This window comes from Malaclemys terrapin, chromosome 12 (genome assembly GCF_027887155.1).
Source record: "Malaclemys terrapin pileata isolate rMalTer1 chromosome 12, rMalTer1.hap1, whole genome shotgun sequence".
In the NCBI taxonomy this organism is placed as follows: domain Eukaryota; kingdom Metazoa; phylum Chordata; order Testudines; family Emydidae; genus Malaclemys; species Malaclemys terrapin.
Genome location: NC_071516.1, coordinates 16,783,291 through 16,805,004, shown reverse-complemented (window position 1 = coordinate 16,805,004; position 21,714 = coordinate 16,783,291). Strand labels below are relative to the sequence as shown.

The 21,714-nt window shown below is 41.3% G+C and overlaps 1 protein-coding gene across 2 annotated transcripts; it reads right to left on the bottom strand.

The window, feature by feature from the left end:
* Positions 1 to 1,073: 1,073 nt before the first annotated feature.
* UBE2V1 (ubiquitin conjugating enzyme E2 V1) lies at positions 1,074 to 20,239 on the bottom strand. 2 transcript variants are annotated; one of them, XM_054045471.1, is made up of 4 exons: positions 20,137 to 20,239; positions 7,182 to 7,330; positions 3,235 to 3,360; positions 1,074 to 2,851 (listed from the first exon to the last, which is right to left on the bottom strand). In XM_054045471.1, the coding sequence occupies exons 1-4, from the start codon at positions 20,156 to 20,158 to the stop codon at positions 2,705 to 2,707; spliced, it is 444 nt and encodes a 147-aa protein (XP_053901446.1). In that variant the 5' UTR covers positions 20,159 to 20,239; the 3' UTR covers positions 1,074 to 2,704. The 2 variants fall into 2 exon arrangements, with proteins under 2 accessions (XP_053901446.1, XP_053901447.1); XM_054045472.1 differs by lacking the exon at positions 20,137 to 20,239 and adding an exon at positions 8,943 to 8,990.
* Positions 20,240 to 21,714: the final 1,475 nt, after the last annotated feature.

The following is a 21,714-nucleotide window of genomic DNA, read 5'->3' as shown; positions in this document are numbered from 1 at the left end:
GCCCTCAACTAAGCCTTGCCCATGTTATATGGGATATTGCAAAGGTAATCTTAAAAAAACAGTACTGGTGTCAAGCAGCACAATAATCAGCCACCCTTCTGCTTTCCATTTAAAATCATTTTAGATGCCAAGGTCTTTGAAATAGACATTACAAGCTGATGTAGCACTAGTCCCAATACTGTCTCCACATTTTACAAGATAATTTCTGCTTCACCATATGGTGAGTATTTCAAACCAAAACACATCAGTAAGTTCCACATATGAACATAACCCCTTCCCCCACACAATCCTACCTCCCACCGCGCCCCCTGCCCCCCCCCAAAAAGAGTCCAGTTCCCTAAGACTTTAAGGTGAATTCACAAGCAATATCTAATTTTTCCCTTTCGAAAAAGGCTCTCTTCATAGCCAGAAATACCAAATCCCAGATAAAAATAGGGGTTATGAAGTTCTGAACAGAAATCCAGCTTTGCAGAATACACTATTACAGAGAGATAAAAATAGGGGTTATGAAGTTCTGAACAGAAATCCAGCTTTGCAGAATACACTATTACAGAGAGCAGGACAAAATCTTATGATGGGAATGAATCTAATTGACTTTCCAGTTTTGAGTCGCCCTCACCTTTTCTTCCTTTTGTGGCTACACAGATAGAAGAACAGAACAGGCTGCAACGCCTGGATTTCGTTCTCTCAGAGGGACTGCAACAAATAAGGCCATCTTGGTAGGCACCAGGGTAGAAGTTTTCTGTCTGAAGGAGTTTCTATTTCAGCAGTTCCTTAAGATCATCACAGGAAAGACACTAATTATTTTGGGTCTGGCTTTAACCTAAACCATCACACTGATGCGACTCATGTAAAATCCTCCTTTACAAAGTATTCTCAAGGAGGCAGCAGCACACCCAAATCAGGACAGTTGTTTCTTTCACCACACAACATTAAGTTATACGCAAAAATTTTCACATTTTACTATTAAATCAGACCACCATATTATGGTCTGTAACAAGATACTCCAAAACATTTCAAGATCTCCCTAAGTGATCAAAATTCTAAACATAAATACAATTAAAGCTTTGTCATATTAATGCACACTTTTTATTATATTAAAATCAGGCAATGGTCTGATACAATAAAAAGGCTGCTTATGGAATACTGTTATGTTAAACTTTAATCACAGAGGATGTTAAATCCTTACAACTAATATTTTCCTCAAAAGAGTTAATGGAAACATCAATTGTTCATTGACTTGATAGCCACTGCTTTAAAGTGTGGTTTTTACACAAACACTGAATTTGTCATAAAACTTAGGACACACTAGGTTGTTTGTATTTAAGCTTGCATCCACATGTCAGCAGTTTGTGGTCCAAAACAGTAAGTCAGAAAAGGCAGTGATTTGCCAGGAAGCATTACCAGTAAGGTCTCTCTCTAATCTGCTGTGCACACCATTTATCCCCAAATCTTCATGGAAGAGTTTCTCTCACAACACCTGAAGTGTCAAAACAAAGTCTACACTAAGTTGATTTGTCTCTAATTGTCAGGTCTTTAAAAAGGGTCAAAAGTAAGTGCACTGTTTATTAGTTAACATCCTCAGGTCAATTTTGAAGCACCAAAATTTGACAGGTTGAATTGGAGTGTTTGTTTAGAATTTCTACACGCAGAGTTTCCCCATTAAAGTTTGGCAGCTAGCAAATCCAAGCACTCCTGGTAAATTACTGCTCTTTTCACCATGTCAAAAGCCTATCTAATAACATCAGCCATGGCCAGCTTGGCGGTGTGGCAGCAGTGCCATGGGGGCAAGGGAGATCCAAGTTTGCGAGCAGAATAGATACTCTTGTTTCCCAGGCTGGTGAAGACTAAATTCATTGCAAAAACAAAATGACAAGCATGAGGGGACAGGTCAGGTGATTGCCCAAACACTTTCCCCTGCTGGCCACTGGCCAGGGGTAAGGAGAAGAGTCACAAAAGGGGCAAAAATAAAGCAGCACCCTCTCTAGGAAGATGGGGGAGAGGAAAGATTGAAAAAACCCTGAATCCCTCACCCAAGGCCCATGTTATTGAGGGAGAAGGGAGGGGGGCAGGAGGAGAAATACAATCTGTGCCTTGGCCAAAGGGAAGAAGGAAAGCCTGCCCTAGATTACTAGGACTTAAAAAATAAAACCAACCACAGTCACATTCAGCCTTTACTAGAGATAGCACAAAGGGAGGGATGATTGAGGTTAGCACACATCCCCATTAGTAGTCCACAAAGCCCAGCATAGTCCTGGAAGCTAAAACCTTTGTGTCTATTCTAATAAATAGCCCTGAGCTTCAACTCTATTGCAAAAGACAGAGAAAGAAAAAAAAAAACAAAAAAACCCAACAACCCAGGCCAAACACACAGCAAGGTGATGGTGTGATATATGTTTTCACAGTTGAATTAAATGTGCCACACTGGTCTTGACAGTAATAAATTTAAATAGACTTTTCTTGGTACCAGAAGTTCAACTATGTGGACAGTGGTTACACATGACAGGATTATTTGTTATAGCACAACTTATATTTCAAATGAAAAATTAGTATCATTTACAGTATCTCAAGATAAACTTCCTTTGAATGGGAACTTCCTTTCCAGTACTTTGAGGTCTACAAGATGCATCTAGAAAATTTACTACTGTGGAAAATGAAGACAGCTTAAATTGAATAAAGGGGCAGGATTTGTTGTTTTTTTAAATTAATTGCTGTAACATTGTCCTTCAGGTGGCTGAGGAAGTTTCATATTTTCTTTAGACATCATTAGACGCCGAAGCTCTTGCAGAACAACTTTGATACTATAAGAATTCTGCCATTTTGCTAGGACTGATATGGCTCTGGGATCCACCTAAAAATAGACAAAAAACACCACTCCTGTCAGTCCTCGGAGTCCAAGAAATATAGCTGCCTATCAGATACGGTGGTTTTTAATCAAGTTACTGCCAGCAAGTTTGAAAAACTTAACATATGTTTAGTTTCCTTTCAAGCTTAATAAATGCTTATACTGTGTAACAACCTGAGTGCTGCTAAGGCAAAAGAGAGGAGTTGTTGGCAATATCTTTCAATTACTGAAACATATTTGATGACAATTACCTTACACCTCCCCTCTTCCAATACTCAAAAAGAAAGCAAAGTATTCTGTTAAACATCTGAGTAAAGATGTAGGTTCAAATTAACGCTCAATGTTTAAACCATGTTAACAAACAGGAAAAAAATAAAAAAACAACTTACCACTCCATTAGAACTATTTACTCCATTCATATTAATTTTTGTTACAAATCTTACAAATGGAGGTGCTTCTGGATATTTAGGCCCACATTCTATTTTAAGGCTGTATATTCGGTTTTCATAAATTGTCTGGAAGAGAGGAACATCTGTGTCAGGCAGTATTAGAATCACTTAATTACAATAGTCATCAGGGACACAAAGTTTGAGTGTGACACACATGGCGGATGTTTCCACATTTGCTAAACTACACTCTGAAAATTGCCAAAAAAATTCACTTAGTGCCCAACATTGTCATACTGCACACCAATACTTAAATTATCATCTATTTATCAGATTATGGAATACAACCGACATCCCTGCTTGGGGATTAATTTTGGAGTAAAGTAATCCAGTATCTCTCCATAGACTTCAGTTTCATACCAGGCAATTCAAAGGCATATGCAGTTTTGAATTGTAGGTTCAATGGGCTAGGCCACCTCGGAAATGAAACCGATGCTTTATATTAGCCACCTATTTAAACCCAATTTACCCCAAAAAGCCTGTAATTTTTTAAATTTTATCGGAAACATTTAACTGTAAATACTATAGCTAGATCTCGATTTTTGCACCATATTCATAACTCACTGAAGTGAGAGTTGTGGGGAGATAAGGAGAATGCTCCGAATCGCAGTACATTCACAGGTCACTCCCCATCCCCAGACAAGGAATCAAAGGATTATTATTTTTCATAGCAATTACACTGTGCTAGGTGCCTTACAGACATAAGACAGTCCCTATCCTGAGGAACTTACAATCTAGCTAAACATATGGAAAGGAGGACATAAAATGTACAGGGACTGAAGAACATATCTTGTTGTTTTGCAAATTTTAAAGACGATTTAAGACAGTGGGGAGAGGAATTAGGACAACTAATGGAGTGGTGGTGGGGGGAAGATAACTAGAAACTACAGGAGTTTTAAGTGTCCACATGGTAGCCTGGGTCAGGGAGGGATTCCAGCTGTAACAGGCAACAATGAAGGGAGCATGACAGAAGGACACAAAGCGGGGAGGCCTGGATAGAGCAGAAAGTCTCTGGACTGGGAAATCTGAGCACAGATTCCTGCAGAGTCAACATGGCTCTGAATGCCAAAAGATGGGAATTGCTCAAAAAACTACAAGTTCTGTCGTCATGCAAGCATACGGGCACTCACAAACATAATGCTGTGTGTTTTTACACAGAGGGCTCTCTATGTAAAATCCTACTGGAGATAAGCCACAGGCAGTTTTTACTTTTACACAGGCTAACCGAAATCAACTGTATGCCCCCCACCTGGGGAATAACCTTGATGTACAAACAAAAGGAAGAACTACTCCACACAATACACAGTCAGGGGATGTTGTGAAGGTCAAAACTACAAATGGATTTCAAAAAGAATTAGATAAGTTCATGGAGGACAGGTCCATCAATAGCCATTAGCCAAGATGGTAAGGGATGCAATCCCATGCTCAGGGTGTCCCTAAGTCTCTGACTGCCAGATGCTGGGACTGGACAACAAGGTATGGATCACTTCATGATTGTCCTGTTCATTCCCTTTGAATAATCTGGTATTGGCCACTGATGGAAGACAGGATACTGGGCTAGATGGACCATTGGTCTGACCCAGTATGGTCATTCGTGTGTAGGTACATTGGAGGTAAAAAATACTTATGCCTTGTCTCTGCTAGGATTTTACATTGAGAGAGCTCTCTTCAATGTAAATACATGCTTAAGTGCAATCTCTTCACAATTATGGCGCAATTTGACCACGGACAGATTGAGAAAGTGGCCAGCAAGTACTGGGATATGATCTATTACAAGATTTAGAGTAAAGACACAGATGCATATACATATCTGTTACTAGTAAACTAGAACCTGCCAGTTTGATACTCAAGTAAAAGTCACTGTATTCATAGACAGGTACACACACAAATGCATTTGCAGTTGTCTTTCTATGCAACAGTGACATCCAGTGGTCAGTTATGCAGAGCAGGATTTTCTAATGACTTTGGTAGAAGAGATCTTTTTAAAAGGTGTCAGACAGGAAAGGTGAAAAACAGAAGATAGTTGTGAACTGAGGCAAAAAGTTGTCACCTCTAGACAGATTGGATTATCCTACACAATTCTGACATTAGAATCACTTCGCTGTATTTTGCTCCCATGACAACACTTCTATGGTAAAAGCACACAAGTGTGTACAGATTTCAGTCTCTTTTTAAATATTTGTTTAATACAAGACTGTTGAATGACAAGTACTAAAAGACGGGATCATATAAGTGTCTATAGTCAATAAAAATATTTACAGCCAAAATTGAGGTTGGCACATCATTTATCCCCAAATCTTCATGGAAGAGCTTCTCTCAGAACACCTGAAGTGTCAAAACAAAGTCTACACTAATTGAATGGTAAAGCCTCAGCTGGAGTACTAAGTTCAGTCACCCTATCTCAGAAGTGGCTACAAATAGACAGGTGCAGATATAGGCAATGAGAGCATCTGAAGGCTTCCATATAATGATGGGTTGAAAAGACTGGGATTACTTAGAGAGGAGACAGAGACCAGACATGATATACACATCACAATGCAATGGTATGGTGAAGGTAATAGGCACTCACATTTATTCTTCCATAGTAAAAGAGCAAGGGAATAGTCAGTGAAACTGGAAGGCCGCAAGTCAATTTAAGAGCGATGAGGAAGGTTTCTGTGTGTGTTTTTGTTTTAAGATACACACAATGCATAAGTGACATGTGGAATTTACTACTGCAAAGTAGAGGCCAAGAGTTTAATAGGATTAAAAAAGGGATTTGACATATGGATGAGAACATATAGTTACATTATCCTTCCATATTGTTAAAAAGTAGGGATAAAGCCTCATGAGACACAGCAGAAGCTGATCACTAACTGATAAGGAGTCACCTATGGGGACATTCCATAGATGGTAGGGCCTAGAGGGGCTCACCCCACTGTAGAGACATCAACAAAGTTCCCGCCCAAAAAATTAGTCCAATTTGTCCACTACTGGCAGAGTGTAGTCACATGGACCATAGCTCTGAAGAACCATCATACCAGCCATGTTTTAGACTAGCTATGAGATACTAAGCTTGTCACCACTGTAGGTTTCAGACTGCAAGACCATGAGGTTAGTAAGTAAGGTACTTTGAAAATATCAAATGATATGGAAACACTAAGCCTAATTATTTGTCTCACACATAGCGATAACATAGCTGTACCGCTATCATCAAGATGTCCTTTTTACTAACCTCTCTAAACAGGAGGACAGATACTCTCCAGCTGCAGTATTACTGTAAAGAGCATGGTAGCATTATAAAAAGCCACTGTGAGGCATATTAAATACACAGATTGGAAGACAGGTGATAAAGTCAAAAGCACAATTTAGTTTATGGCTAGAACCTCAAATTCTAATAAGAGTTTTCTGAGTTAGCTGAAACTTTAAAGGAGCAAGCCAGTTTTGCTGCAACAGAAATACCAACCCCCACCCCCCAAATCCTCAAGAAACTCCCTAAAGCGATGACCAAAACTGAACTGAACTAAGGCAGAATATGTTAATAGATAAGGACTGGCTAGTGAGATATTACCAGTATTAGCTCCATATTTAATTCTTACAGGCTTTGAGACTTTGCTGTAATTCAGGGCTACAGGACACTAGAAAATTACTGTGTAAATTAATCTGTAAATGTGAACGTCACTTGTGTAGCAGAGCTAATCAATTAACAGGTATTAGCATTGTTTAAAGTCATAAGCAGAAAGATATATTGGCATATCAACCCCAATTTATATGCCGAGTGAATGTGGTTGCATACACGTACCCACTCAGATACATGAATGAGAATGTCTGCAGGGGAGGGAAAAAAGAAAAGGAGAGGAAAGCAGAATGTTGAGTGACGCTGGCATTTATATCTGAAAGTTGATGCTTACTCTTGGAGGCCCAATAATCATTCCTGTCCATCTTGTAAGTGTCATATCTTCATCATCTTCAAGACCCCAGCTAACTGTACCATCTCCTACTCCTTTCTGACCTTCTTCAAGTTCTTCCAACAGTCGAAAATTACGAGGAACTTTTACTCCTAAAAAGAATCAGAAAAACTTTGAACTGAGAGTATCTGGCAGTGATACAAGACTGGATAATTGGACTGCTACTTTTGATAATCCTATGTCAAAACATTTAGACCAAAACCTTGAGAACCAGCAATATTTCTGAGTGGCAGTATTTTCATGGTGTGAGGAAGATACAAGAGCAGACGTTAAATATAAAAATAAGTGGAAACAAGGAGTCTTTTGCATTTACCAAAAAAAAAAAATCATGCTATTGAGCCAAGGCAGCTAGGCTCTGCGTTGGTGCATGCAGCCAGAGGAGGAAGAGGACCTCTGTGTATTCAGAGATGTAAGCAGTATATTTACTTCCTGCTTCCTTACAGTCTGTCTTCCTACTTTATGTCCATTTCATTTAGAAGATAAAAGGTAGAAGCTACAACATTTTGTAAGGGCCTAGACATCTATTACTCTTTCCAGAGCTTTTTAAAAGTAGCAAATCAATCTGTTTTGTAACAAACAAGTTAATTTGAAATTAATTGTAGTGGACGTCATCAGTGCAAGATCTAGCTAAAGTACTTATAGGGGCCCTCCAATATTGTAACATCTGAGCACCTCACCATCTTTAACAAACTTGTGCCACAACACCCCTGTGAGATAGGGAAGAATTATCAGTACCATTTCAGAGGTGGGGAACTAAGACACAGAGAGGCTAAGTGACTTTCCCTTTAAGACCAAGCCACAGCCATTAAGAATCCTGAATAAATCCTAGTCTGTGTCATATTCTTTTATTTGCTCACAGTACGTGCTTAAGAACAGTCCTAAGAGAAACAAAGATGCATTGATAGGACAGAGAACGCTAATGGAGTTATTTTCCACTTGACCTTCTAAAGAAATTTTTGTTCACAGAAACACCAAAAGGTTAACTATTGAATAGTTGCATAACATGCAATATGACTGAAGAGAATGCCTAGTCCCCTTCTCCAGCCTCACCTGTTGGTTATCATAGAAGAAACAGACAGACATTCTGTTTATGGGACTAAAATGTTCTCAGTGATGAGTAAGCTCATCTAGTGCTCAAGAAACATGACACGAGGAAAGAGGCAAAGCCAGAGTCTTGAAAATCTCTCCTTTGACTGCTTGAGAACCTGGAAGGGTTGTCACATTGCATACGAGAGTGCTTAGAGTAGGACAACTTTAGTGTCTTTAAAGTCTCTCTCAAGTGTCTTAAAAACCTAAAAGGGACTGAATGCCAATTCTGATTTTGTTGTGGAATCAAAGTCCTAATCCTCAAACACTACAATATACATTAAAAAAAAATCCAAACCTTTGAACTGACATAAGAATGCCAAGTAACCTGGACACACACACACAAAAATCAGTGGTCTCATATTGGGCATCTAAAACTATGACACTTGACAAATTTAGCCTTAATATCATTCTGCCTCAACTTGCCATCTGTAAAGCAGGGATAATACCACCACCTCATCTCATTGGGTGCTATGAAAATAATTCATTAAGATATGTAGACACCACAGAAGAGCCCAAGATGAAGTTAGTTCTGTATTCAGTGCAAGGTTTGGATGGTTTGTGGTAAGGCATGGAGCCACATACTGACAAGGATAAAAGGAAATATTGAATAGCTACCCAGTCAGTGAGCACCATCAAGTCTGTGCACTGAATAAGGCAGGAATCCTGTGGGAAGAAAGCAGTATGTGATCATTTGATTAAAGACTAGCATAATGTAAATGCACAGGAAAGTCAAACTAAAGTTCAAACGGCAACATTAACTCCGTCATTTCCTAACCTGAGTGTTCTTGACTTTGAAACCTTAATCAGGTGTGGGGGAAGGTGTGCATAATATAAATATAAGTTCTCATGGGAACAGACAGCAACATTGATTTAGGGCCCTTCCAAATACTCTGATTCAGAATGAGTCAGAGCAATGAATAGCAAGGGTCCTAGAAATAAAAAATTGTAGAGTAGCAATTAAACTAGTCTGTGGATCACTGGTGGTCCACAGAGAGCTGGCTGGTCATAGGGCTTCCTTGTTCCCAACTGCTGTATCACATGAAGAGAAAAAAAAAAAAAAGCCTCAAAATAAACACTTAGGATTACTGCTACAGAATTTTTTTAATTGCAAGTGTCACAACTGCAAAGTGGTGGGTCCATGAGGCACTATCAAAATGTTGATTTCACACTATATAAAAAAACCGGAAAACCCCTGTTTGGGGGGGTGGGGGGGGGATTAGTGTCTTGCCCTTGTACAGGCTGTACTAGGGTAGGGTATCTTCTGTCTGCATGCTAAAGCATACAGCATCTGTGGAAGTTTGGTCCTAACCTGGTACTTGAATGAAGTTAAAAAAACCCATACAAATTGATGAAGATCAATTTGTGAATTTAATCAGGGGATGAGGAAAGAGTAGGAAGAAGAGAAAACTTATCCAATCATACATCCTAAAATATGTTCTTATCTGTTCTGTGCATATTCAGTATTTACCAAGTTACTTTTGCAAGCTAAACCCGGGGCAAGTTCTATGACACAAGAGTATTCCTACACCAGCTGACTCAGTGAGTCAACTACATTTTCCACATATGACAAATACTGGCATAATTTTTTTATTAAGTGTAGTTATGGAGACTGACAACACAACAATAAAACAAACCTGTTTGCTTTAAGAGCCCTTCAGTACAAAAACAGAATACAGATGAAATAAGTAGTTTAGTCCAAGTTTGAATAACTACATCACCAAAACAGGCTTCAGATTATAAATTTTAATTTAGCCAATTCTTTATGAACCCAGAATACTCTGAGCAGCAGCTTCAAATTTCATTTAAATTATGACACAAAAGGTAGGAGAAAAATCTACATCATCTTAGTTTACTGCCTGCAGACCTCATGGAAATATTCCAAAGAGAAATATATTATAGTATAAACTTAAGAGCAAAAGTAGAAAGATTACCACAGTGAACCTGCTGGAGACATAACTATAGCAGCACTGAATGGTAAATCTCCAGTTTCACGGGTTTATAAATTGGATATAAATTTTAAGTCTTGAGTAAATTTGTACACACCTGGCCCCAATCTTAGACTTTTGTTTACTAGCTCTGACAAATCCCATGAAGGACTTTTAGTTTTACAGTGGGGATTGGAAAAAAAAAAATCCACTTGCCAGCCACAAGTGAAGAAGCCGTATTTCTATAGATCTCAAGTTCCTAAAGAAGAGTTGCTAGCCTTATGGTTAGGAAGTTAGCGTTCTAAGTGATACAGCACCCTCTTCATGAGCCTTTGCGCCTCAGAATTCCACCAAACAGCAGCAGCAGCCTAAAACTGATTCTTGGTAAGTATCTATCAAGTCATCTCAGATTTTAAGTTGCTTTCCAACAATGACCTGCCAGACCCCAGGCACAACAGGATAAATTAAGGATGTAGAAGATTGATAAAGGAAAAAATCCGGTCAGTCAGAATCTAAGATAATTTTTGTATTAAGAAAGAAAAATATGCTTCCAGGCAGATATATTAAAGTCCTAGTTTGACAAAAGGCCTTAAAAAACATTCCAAAGTTCAACTCCTATCAAACCACTTAAGTACAAAAAATTAACAGGGCATGTGTTAACTCTTAGTTAGACCTCTTGCATCTTGTCAGTCTGAGGTACAGTATTAAAAGTTAGAGCACAGAAAGCCTTGATACTTAAGTGTTTTTAGTTTAATTAAAAACACTTAAAGTAGTTCAAATAAGTCACAAACAAATGTATATTTGATGAAGCAAAAAAAGTAAAGTTCATTACTCTGCTTTTCTGAGCTTTTCCAACTTCTGAATCTGGTATCATTTAAATTATAGAACTGAAATTTCTGAACTTGTACAACCAAATTAAAGCGCACAGTATGTTTTACAGAGGTAAAGCCTTTTCAAAAACTGGGTCCATTTTGGAAGCACCAAAGTACTTTGGCAGCGCTAGTAGGTTCTGATACAATGAAATGTCAAAATACTTTGACGGACAGATGCTGCACCATGAAAGTCAAAAGGAGTTTTACCATCGATTTCAATATGCACAGAATCAAACCTTCAGAGTAAAGAGTAAGCTTTACATTGGCATGACACTGAAAGATTACATCTGCAGCTTTTCTTTCTACAGAGGAGTTAAGATACAAGTTTTGGCACATATGGATTTATCTCAACTGTAAGGAATAAAGCACAAGAATTTATAGCTAATACATTTCAGTAATTAGGAACTCTAACAAAAAAGTCCTTGTTCTGTCGAGGATAATTTTACATAACTAATTTAAAGAGGAAACATATCAGATTCTGATCTCTCATACCAATTTTAACTTTGACATCAGTAATTACTCCAGATTTAACTAGCTTAAGTGAAATCACATCTTTCAACCATAACTTATCTTTTGTACCTAAATGCACAAAACAGCTAGGAAAAAAATGTTTTAAAATACTTTCCATGTTATGTTTGATATTACAGCCTTAATTATATCTGCTCCAAGTATTCTTTTGCAGTTCTTCTTTGGAAGTATTTTTAAATGCTAGGTTTTCCAACAATCACACAATTAAATACTCTTTTAGATGCAGAAGTTTGTCCTCAGAATACTTTGGAAGTGATGCAATATTTCGCGTTTAATTAAAGGCTTTTGCTTATGATACAAACTGTAAGAAGCCAGGAAATTTAAAGTTCATATGTTGCCCTTACATGTCATTGTACTCAAACAAGACAACAGAAACTGACTTGTACTGAGATATTTAACCCAGCCCCCAAACCCTATGAAATACTTCTGAATAAGATAAAGTGCTAGTTGCATACTTTTATACTAACGTGCATTCCTTGTAAATTAGACTAAAGGCTAGTCCACACTAGAAGCGCTACAGCGGTGTAGCTCGCCGCTGTAGCGTGTCTGGTGAAGACGCTCTCTGCCAACGGAAGACAGCTTTCCTGGTGGCATAATAAAAGCACCTCCCCGAGAGGCACTAGTCGCTGACATAGTGCTGTCTACACCAGCGCTTGGGTTGGTGTAGCTTACGTCATTCGGGGATGGCTTACTGACACCCCTGAGTGACATAAGTTATATCGTAATAACCTGTAGTGTACACAAGCCCTAAAATGGCTTCCAGAGACTTGCATTTCCATTAAAGAGGTCTCAAACTAAAGAAAACTTTGTGGTACAAATTAGACAATTGCAATGTCAACATTGTTTCTTAGTTTTTAAGCTGTGAAACAAGCCATAACAGTAAAATAAATTGTAGCTGATGTGGCTAAGGAAGTCATTCAAAACTAATATTGTGGGGAAAATATTTACACCAACTCTTATGAGACAAAAGTATTTGTTTTTATATGCGACAAGAATATTGGTGATGTTGAGTTCAACATTCTCTCTCAAACTTCCACCTTCAAAAAAAAAAAAATTTCCTTTAGTACTGCTAGAATTTCTGAAATTAATCCCTTTGATTAAAAAAGCTTCTAAATAGCTGATCCTTTTGTACTCAATTATAAAATAAAATGCAAGTGTTATCTGGATATTAAGATTAATTTAAAACAGCAGGAAGTTCACGCCAGCAGATTAGAGCAAATATGATACAAAACTTTATTTTTAGCTAAAATCCTGTGTCAGTTTAATATCAGGTTTCTTATAAGCACACAGGAACTGCCATACTGGATCAGCCCAAGGTCCATCTAGTTCAGTAACCAACACGAAATGTTTCTGAAGTTGTAAAAAAAACCTACTGTAGGCAGATGAGGGATAATTTGCTGTCCATGCTAGATCTCATCTTGCTTTCTAGTAGTTAGAGTTTGGCTTAAACCATGAAGCTCAAAGTCACTTAGCATTAACTATAATAATTCTGGTTGTTCTTGTTATCCATATACATGTCTAAACCCTTTTTGAATCTTACTAACTTCTTGGCATCAGCAACATCCAGCGTCAATGAATTCCACAGGCCAGTTATGCATTGCACAAAAAACCCACTCTTACCAATTTTGAATTTGCCATCTTTGGATTTAATTGAATGGACCTTAGTTCCTGTGTTACGAGACAGGAAGAACAGAAGCTACCAATCTACCTTCTCCACACCCCTTTTTTATGTACATTTATTGTGTCCCCTCTTATTCATTTCCTTTCTTTTCAATCTCTTCATATGAATTTTTCCACACCCCATATCACTTGTCATCCTTCACTAACTCTGCAAAATGCTTTTTTGAGATAGGAATATCACACAGTACTCCAGATGAGGCCACACTATTGATTTATATGATGGCATAGTATTTTCGATATTATTCTCCAGCCTATTCTTTATGCATCCTAACACTTTGATTTTAACTATAGATGCATATTAGGCAAAGATCTTAACTGCCTTAACTCATCTGCAACCAAGCCTAGAATCCCGAACTGTAGTAACTCGGGAAAATCAGAACTTTGTAAGGTGTAGGAGTAGTTTATTTGTTTCCCTCCACTGTGTATTATTTTGTATTTAGCAATGCTGAACTTCATATGCAATCTTGGTGCCCATTCACCTAGTTTGGTTAGCTCCCTCTGAAGTGCTGCACAGTCCTCTCTGGTCTTGACTAGACTAAGTAACTCTATTATCTGCAGATTGTTACCTTTCTCATTTCATTAATATGTTTACTACATGACACTGGACCTAAGATGGAACCTTGAGGTACCTTGCTGTTAAATTTTTGCTATGATGAAAGTTGACCATATAATCCCAGTGTTTTCTGTGTAATAGCTAGTTTTTGATCCATTATAACACTTTGCTGTTCTCATGACTCCTTAGATTTTTCTGTAGTGTCTTATGAGGGACCTTGTCAGAGGCCTTTTGCAAGTCTAAAAATAAGAAGTTCAACCAGTTATTCTTTATTCACACATTTAAAAAATTCTGAGATATAAAAGAGTGTCTTCCTTTGCAGAAACCATACTGGTCAGACCGTATTGTATCAAGATATTTCAGAAACATTATTATTTAATTTTTAATTGTTGTTTCAATCTATTTCTTAGATGTAGATGTAAGGCTCACTGGTCTGTAATTCTCTCAATCATCCCTGGAGCCTTTTTTAAATATAGGTACAACTACTACCATCCAATCCTCTGGAACAGTGCTGTCTTTAGATGAGAAATTGGGTATTTTTGTTAAAAAGGAGGAGCCCAGCCACTTAAGTTCTTTTACTGAAACACTATATGCTACAGATATCATTCAAAATATCCAAGTGCTTTACAAATAAACATGCATACCTCAAAAGGAATTTGTGAAACAAGTATTATATCTTATTAGTAAAGTAGATTTTGATAAGTTGCTTGCCAAAAAAGCCCCATGGTAAATCAAAAGGAAAAACAAACAAACAGAAAACCCCAAGAGACTCATTTCCCAGGTCCTTGTTGTACCCTTAAGACTACACTTATGAAGCGTCCGGTATCAACTGTGTACATTACCAACAGTATCACTGTAACATTACTGAAAATGAGTCTAAAAACTGCATTGTTGGTCACATGGCAGGATCTATTACCAGCAACAATCAGTTGCTTCATTTACCAACTGAACAAAGCCCAAAGTTAGATTTAAATTAAGTTGATGGCCTATATTCTAAGGTTCCACAATTAGATGTTAGGGAAAAGTCTCAGGATTCCCATACCATGTTAAAAAAGTTACATACCAATGTTAAGAGTTTTTGCCAAAAGTAGTTAAGGTACACAACATCCTACCAGCAGCAATTTAAACTTGAACATGACCGTTAGCACATGCTCTTCACTGACATGCAAAGTTCCTGCACCATTCCCCCCCCCCCACCCCCCAAGCCATATATTACCTCAATACTACAAGAGCCAATAAAGCAGAGCTTTTAGAACAGGGGTGAGCAAACTACGGCCCCCTGGCCCCATCTGGCCCACCAGCCATTTTAATCTGGTCCTCGAGCTCCCGCTGGGAAGCGGAGTCTGGGGCTTGCCCCGCTCCCGCACTCCAGCCAGGGAGCAGGGTCCGGGGCTGCTCCACATGGCTCCCAGAAGCAGCAGCATGCCCCCCCTCTGGCTCCTGCGCGTCGGGGTAGCTAGAGGGCTCTGCTCCGTACGCTGTTCCCGCCCAAAGCACCGCCCCTGCAGCTCACATTAGCCGGGAATCACGACAATTTGGAGCTGCAGGGACAGCACCTGTGGATGCGGGAAGCACGCAGCAGAGCCGTCCGGCTGCATAGGAGCCAGAGGGGGACATGCCACTGCTTCCGGAAGCTGCTTGAGGTAAGCACTGCCCAGGGCCTGCACCCCAAGCCACCCCCACCCCGTGTCCCATCCCTAATCCCCCTTCTGCCCTCCAAACCCCTCGGTCCCAGCCCAGAGCACCCTCTTGCACCCCAAACCCTTCATCCCCAGCCCCATCCCAGAGCCTGCACCCCCAGCCAGAGCCCACACCGCTCCTGCCCCAACCCGAAACCCCCTCCCGCACCCTGAACTCCTCATTTCTGACTCCACCCCGGAGCCTGCACCCCCAGCCAGAGTCCTCACTCCCTCCTACACCCCAACCCCAATTTTGGGAGCATTCATGACCTGCCATACAATTTACATATCCAGATATGGCTCTCGGACCAAAAAGTTTGCCCACCCCTGTTTTAGAATTACATGGAGATAGAACGTGATCCAGAAGAAGCAACATACATGCCCATTATCAAAACACATTTTACTGGTTAGTTAAGATTGTTCAGGTCTGGCCTACAATGCAATGCCATGCCATGTGGAAGCCAGGTACCAAGAAAAGTTTTAGACTTTGTCTCCATGAAATGTTGGTTGCATAGCTCCTACTGCATCTCTTCATGCACATCCCCTCATGTCCACACAAACAGTGAATTTATGGATCTGCACTGGCTTCAAAAGAAAGCCACCTGCCTTATTCTGCCAGACAAACATAAATTGAAAAGTCAGCAGCTGCAAAGGATTATTGGGAAAATATGGCTGCCAGAATGAAGTGACATGAGAGAGCTTGATGAGGTCATGTTTCAGAGTAACAGCCGTGTTAGTCTGTATCCGCAAAAAGAAGAACAGGAGTACTTGTGGCACCTTAGAGACTAACAAATTTATTAGAGCATAAGCTTTCGTGGACTACAGCCCACTTCTTCGGATGCATATAGAATGGAACATATAATGAGGAGATATATATACACACATACAGAGAGAGCATAAACAGGTGGGAGTTGTCTTACCAACTCTGAGAGGCCAATTAATTAAGAAAAAAAAAAAAAAAAAAAAAAAACTTTTGAAGTGATAATCAAGCTAGCTCGGCTAGCTTGATTATCACTTCAAAAGTTTTTTTTTTTTTTTTTTTTTTTTTTTTCTTAATTAATTGGCCTCTCAGAGTTGGTAAGACAACTCCCACCTGTTTATGCTCTCTCTGTATGTGTGTATATATATCTCCTCATTATATGTTCCATTCTATATGCATCCGAAGAAGTGGGCTGTAGTCCACGAAAGCTTATGCTCTAATAAATTTGTTAGTCTCTAAGGTGCCACAAGTACTCCTGTTCTTCTTGATGAGGTCATATCACAGTTTCATGTTTTATACTGAGTGTTCCAACATGGTCTCCTGAAATATACCGCACATTTGTGGCAGAACAGAGATATCAGGATTATGAGAACTTTATATACAGATCCATAAAATACAAGCTTTATGGCAGTAGCCATTGCGTTGCTATAACACCAGGTTTTCCCCCTTTAAATCTTGATTCTCTACAACCATTGTTCTTATAAACTTTAAACTGTCTTTGGAGATACGCTATCCCAAGAGAAAGATCTTAAGATTTGTTCATTTGCTACTTCAAAGAGGAATGTCCTGTGATTAATGGATGGATGTGTAATTTTACATTTCAACAGAGATTTTAAAACAACTATTCTCATGCAACATTTGAAACCCGAACACTGGGGCAAGAACCTGAAAGTGAAACTGACTTTATTATTCAACTTGAAGAAATTAAGTAGACAATGCCCGTAGAATCTGTTACTAGATTTTGAATATTCTTTCAGTTTTAACATAAGGCATTTAGTTACGGATGTAAAGAGTATTTACAGTAAGAGATTATGCTGGTAGAGTTTGTTTAGCCTTTCAAATTAGATTAACAATAAAATTAAAAGCCACAAAATCCTCAGTCTTTGAAATATATTAGGCCTGTAAAGGACATTAGGTCAAGCCCTCCCCGTGAAGAGCTATGTGCTGCAAAAGTGAATACAAAGACATCTAATTTCATCTAGACAATACCAGTTTTAGCCCAATAAGTGACCAAAATGATTTTGGGGGTTTTCAGGTCTCACTACACAGCATTAGCCAGAAAAAAAAAGTATTCAAATATGTAGCACCTGCAAGTCATTGCTTCATCAACAAAGAAAAAGCAGAGCCCAACTCACATTGTTATGTTATCCAGTTGCCAGTGTCTGAAACCTCATTTTAAACTTTTACCCCAGAATTGAGATAAATAAGTACCTGATAAGTGAGAACAGACAAATGGATCAAAGGTTCAACCTCAGGAGAGAGACATTATTCTGGTAGGCATAACCAATGACAATATAGACAGCTTTTCCTTTATGAACTGCTAAAGAGATGTCTTCTTGAGTTTCCCCACAGAGATTTCAGCTGACTCAACATTCTCCCCCAAGTCAATTTATACAGCTTCTGTGAATCAAAGGGCTGAGCTACCTTAAAATGCTGCAGCAGCACCAATATAGCACTTCAGTGAACGTGCTACCTATGCAACATAGGTACTCCTCCTTCATGAGAAGTGGTAGCTATGTTGAGGGGAGAAGCTGTCTACACTGCGGGTTATGTCAATTTAGCTGCATCACTCAAGCATGTGGATTTTTTAAACCCCTAAGCGACGAAGTTATACCAACCTAATTTCCTAGTGTAGATCTGGTCTCACTCATGGCTGTTCTTACTGCACCCAGATACACAGGGTTCAGTTCAATTCAGCCAATACACATCTCCCTTCCTCCATTTCTCCCACCCCATCCTGTGCTGTAATTTGTCATGTCTCAAAGTATATTTATACTTAAACCACTGTGGCTGCGCTGCTGTAGCACTTCAGGCCTAATCTACACTAAAACATTAGCTCACTTTAGCTCAATCAGGGGTGGGAAAACTCCACACCACTGAGTGGCATAGCTAAATCGACTTAAGTCGTCATATAGACAGTGCTAAATTGATGGAAGAATTCTTCTGTTGACATAGCTACTGTCTCTTGGAAAGGTGAGAATCCCTCCCATCGGTGTAGGTAGTGTCTACACTGAAGCACCATCATGGTGCAGCTGTGCCACTGTAGCATCTTAAGTGTAGACAAGTCCCCAGTGTAGAAACTACCTACGCCAACAGGAGAGGATCTCCCATGAGTGTAGGTAATCCACCTCCTCAAGAGGTGGTAGCTAGGCTGACAGAAGAATTCTCTGGTCAACCTAGCACTGTCTACACAGGGGATTTGGTCAGCATAGCTAGGTCTCTTGGGGGATATGGATTTTTTTACAGGCTGACCAACGTAGCTATGCCGATATAAATTCCTGATGTATACCCGCCCTTAGTAACATCAGGTTTACTCTAATAACCCTGTTAATCAGGGAACAATATCATACTCAGAAGTGATAAAAGAGTGGGACTGAATGCTTGAGAAAGAGGAATCATGTTGAGAATCAAGGAGAAACAGCCAAGAACATCCTCACAACTTGGAACAAGGCATCCCCATTCTCCTCCAGTCTGGTTTTATCACAGGCATACCATCTTGACATCCCACAGCCTGGTACCCCCAGAACTCTACTCCCCAAAAGGCACCCCTCCTGGTACACAAGACACCCCTCCTCTAGCCTAGCACCCCCAAAACGCCTTTCCCCCCCAGGGACACAGCCTGGCACACAAGGCACCCCCAGAACACCCTTCCCTGCCCCACAGACACCTCATCCTGACACACAAGGCAGCCCCTCCTTCAGCCTAACACCCCCAGAATGCCCTCCCCAGACACACAGCCTGGCACACAAGGCAGCCCCTCCTCCAGCCTAGCACCCCCAAAATGCCCCCCTCCCAGGGACACACAGCCTGGCACACAAGGCACCCCTCCTCCAGCCTGGCACCCCCAGAACGCCATTCCCCCCCCAGGGGCACACAGCCTGGCACACAAGGCAGCCCCTCCTCCAGCCTAGCACCCCCAAAACGCCCCCCCCCCGGGGACACACAGCCTGGCACACAAGGCAGCCCCTCCTCCAGCCTAGCACCCCCAAAACGCCCCCCCCCAGGGACACACAGCCTGGCACACAAGGCAGCCCCTCCTCCAGCCTAGCACCCCCAAAACGCCCCCCTCCCAGGGACACAGCCTGGCACACAAGGCACCCCTCCTCCAGCCTGGCACCCCCAGAACGCCATTCCCCCCCCCAGGGGCACACACGGCAGCCCCTCCTCCAGCGTACCACCCCCCAAAACGCCCCCCCCCGGGACACACAGCCTGGCACACACGGCACCCCTCCTCCAGCCTACCACCCCCCAAAACGCCCCCCCCCGGGACACACAGCCTGGCACACGAGGCAGCCCCTCCTCCCCCCTGATATCCCTACACCCCCCACAGGCGCCTTAAACCCCGCCCCCCGGAACCTCGCCCGCCAGGACTGGGGCCTCCAGCAGCAGCCCCCTGACGCTGGGGCCCCCGGCCTAGCGCCCCCAGCCGCCGCCCCTCCAGCCCCAGACACGCCCCGCCGGCGAACCCCCGCTCACGGAGCCCACTGGGCCGAAGCCGGTCACCCCCCGCCTCCGGTACAAGCTGCCCCCCCTTCCTACGGCGGCAAGCCCCTCCTCCCCGGCCCGGCCTCGGCTACCCGAGCCCCGCTTACCCGAGCCCGTGGTGGCCGCCATCTTGCGCCGCTGTCGCTCCGACTAGCCCGGCCCTGCCGCCCACGTCACCTTAACGCGGGAAGTGCGGCGGTAAGCGAGTCGGGGGCTGGCTGACGGGACGCGGTGCAGGCGGGCGCAGTAAGAAAGGGTCTGGGGGCGGGGCGGGGCTGACCAGGGGAACCTAGACAGAGAGATTTCTAGATGCAGATATCTTGTGTGGGACATTAGACCCGCGGGCGGGCGGGCCGTATGTGGGTTTCAGAACAATAGACGTTAGAAGAGGAAGAGGAGATGAGAGCAATAACAGTAACTAGTACGAAAAAAAGCGAGAAGTCCTCGTGGCACCTTAGAGACGAACACATTTATTTGGGCATAAGCTTTCGTGGGCTAAAACCCACTTCATCGGATGTATGAAGTACAAGATACAGGAGCAGGTATAAATACATGAAAGGATGTGTGTTGCTTTACCGAGTGTTACATCAGTGTAATGAGATAAATCAATGAACAGCAGGATACCAAGGGAGGAAAGATAACTTTTGAAGTGGTAAGAGAGTGCATACGGCTAAATTCAGTGCCTTGCCTGGTGACAGGTTTCAGTGGTAGCCGGGGAGCCTGGAGGCATAGAATCTAGAGGGGAGATGACAGGACCACAGCAGTATACCTGGGATGAAAATAGTACCCATAGTGGCATCTATAGGCAGTGGTGCTGGAACTAGAGGTGCTGCTGCACCATGGGCTTGAAGTAGTAACAAACACCAAATATACTGTTTCCCTGGTTTCTGTCATCAGCACCCCCACTATAAAAATTATTCCAGCACCCCTGTCTATAGGGTAGTGAAGCTAGCACATATAGAGGAACAAAGCCTGTATCTATAGGGGACACTAGGTTATCACAATTCCACTATCTCTATCAAGAGAGTTAATGATGGTAATACTATTGTTATGTATTATTTTGCAGCCCCCCCAATGTGTCCTATGTGCTTATACGAGGGATTAAAAACATAAGCTCCCTGTCCGAAAGTGCTTACAACCTAATTTCAGACACGGAAGGAAGTAACAAAATAATAGGGTAGAAAACAGGTGGCACCGATAACAGGATTTGGTTAGTCAGGTAAGCCATGTGCACATACATGATGCACTTCATATGGGAACAATGCTGGTATCTGGAAGCCAAATATGAGAGATGTGCAGGCCACACATCTGTACGGTAGCAGTGACTTTAGATGGCAAAAGAAGAAGTTACAGCACCTCTGGAGGAGGAGCTAAAGCTGATCTATAGGAAGAACATAGAGGGAACAATGTTACTGTCTCTAATAACCATTCAGTATCTATCGGAGCATGTATTTTAGAGTTACACTATATTCAACGTTGCAAAACAATTTCCATTATAATGCCTTTTTCCTTACTTTCATAACTGCTGCAATATTGTGTCTTATGGGCGGATATTGTCCATGCTTGGTCTCTATCCCAAGGAGAATGGTTCTGAAAAGTTTCAGCAAAATTGAACTTTAATGTAACACCCATCCACCCACCGACCCGTGGCTTCTTCAATACACATCTTTTCCAGCAGGGGCCAC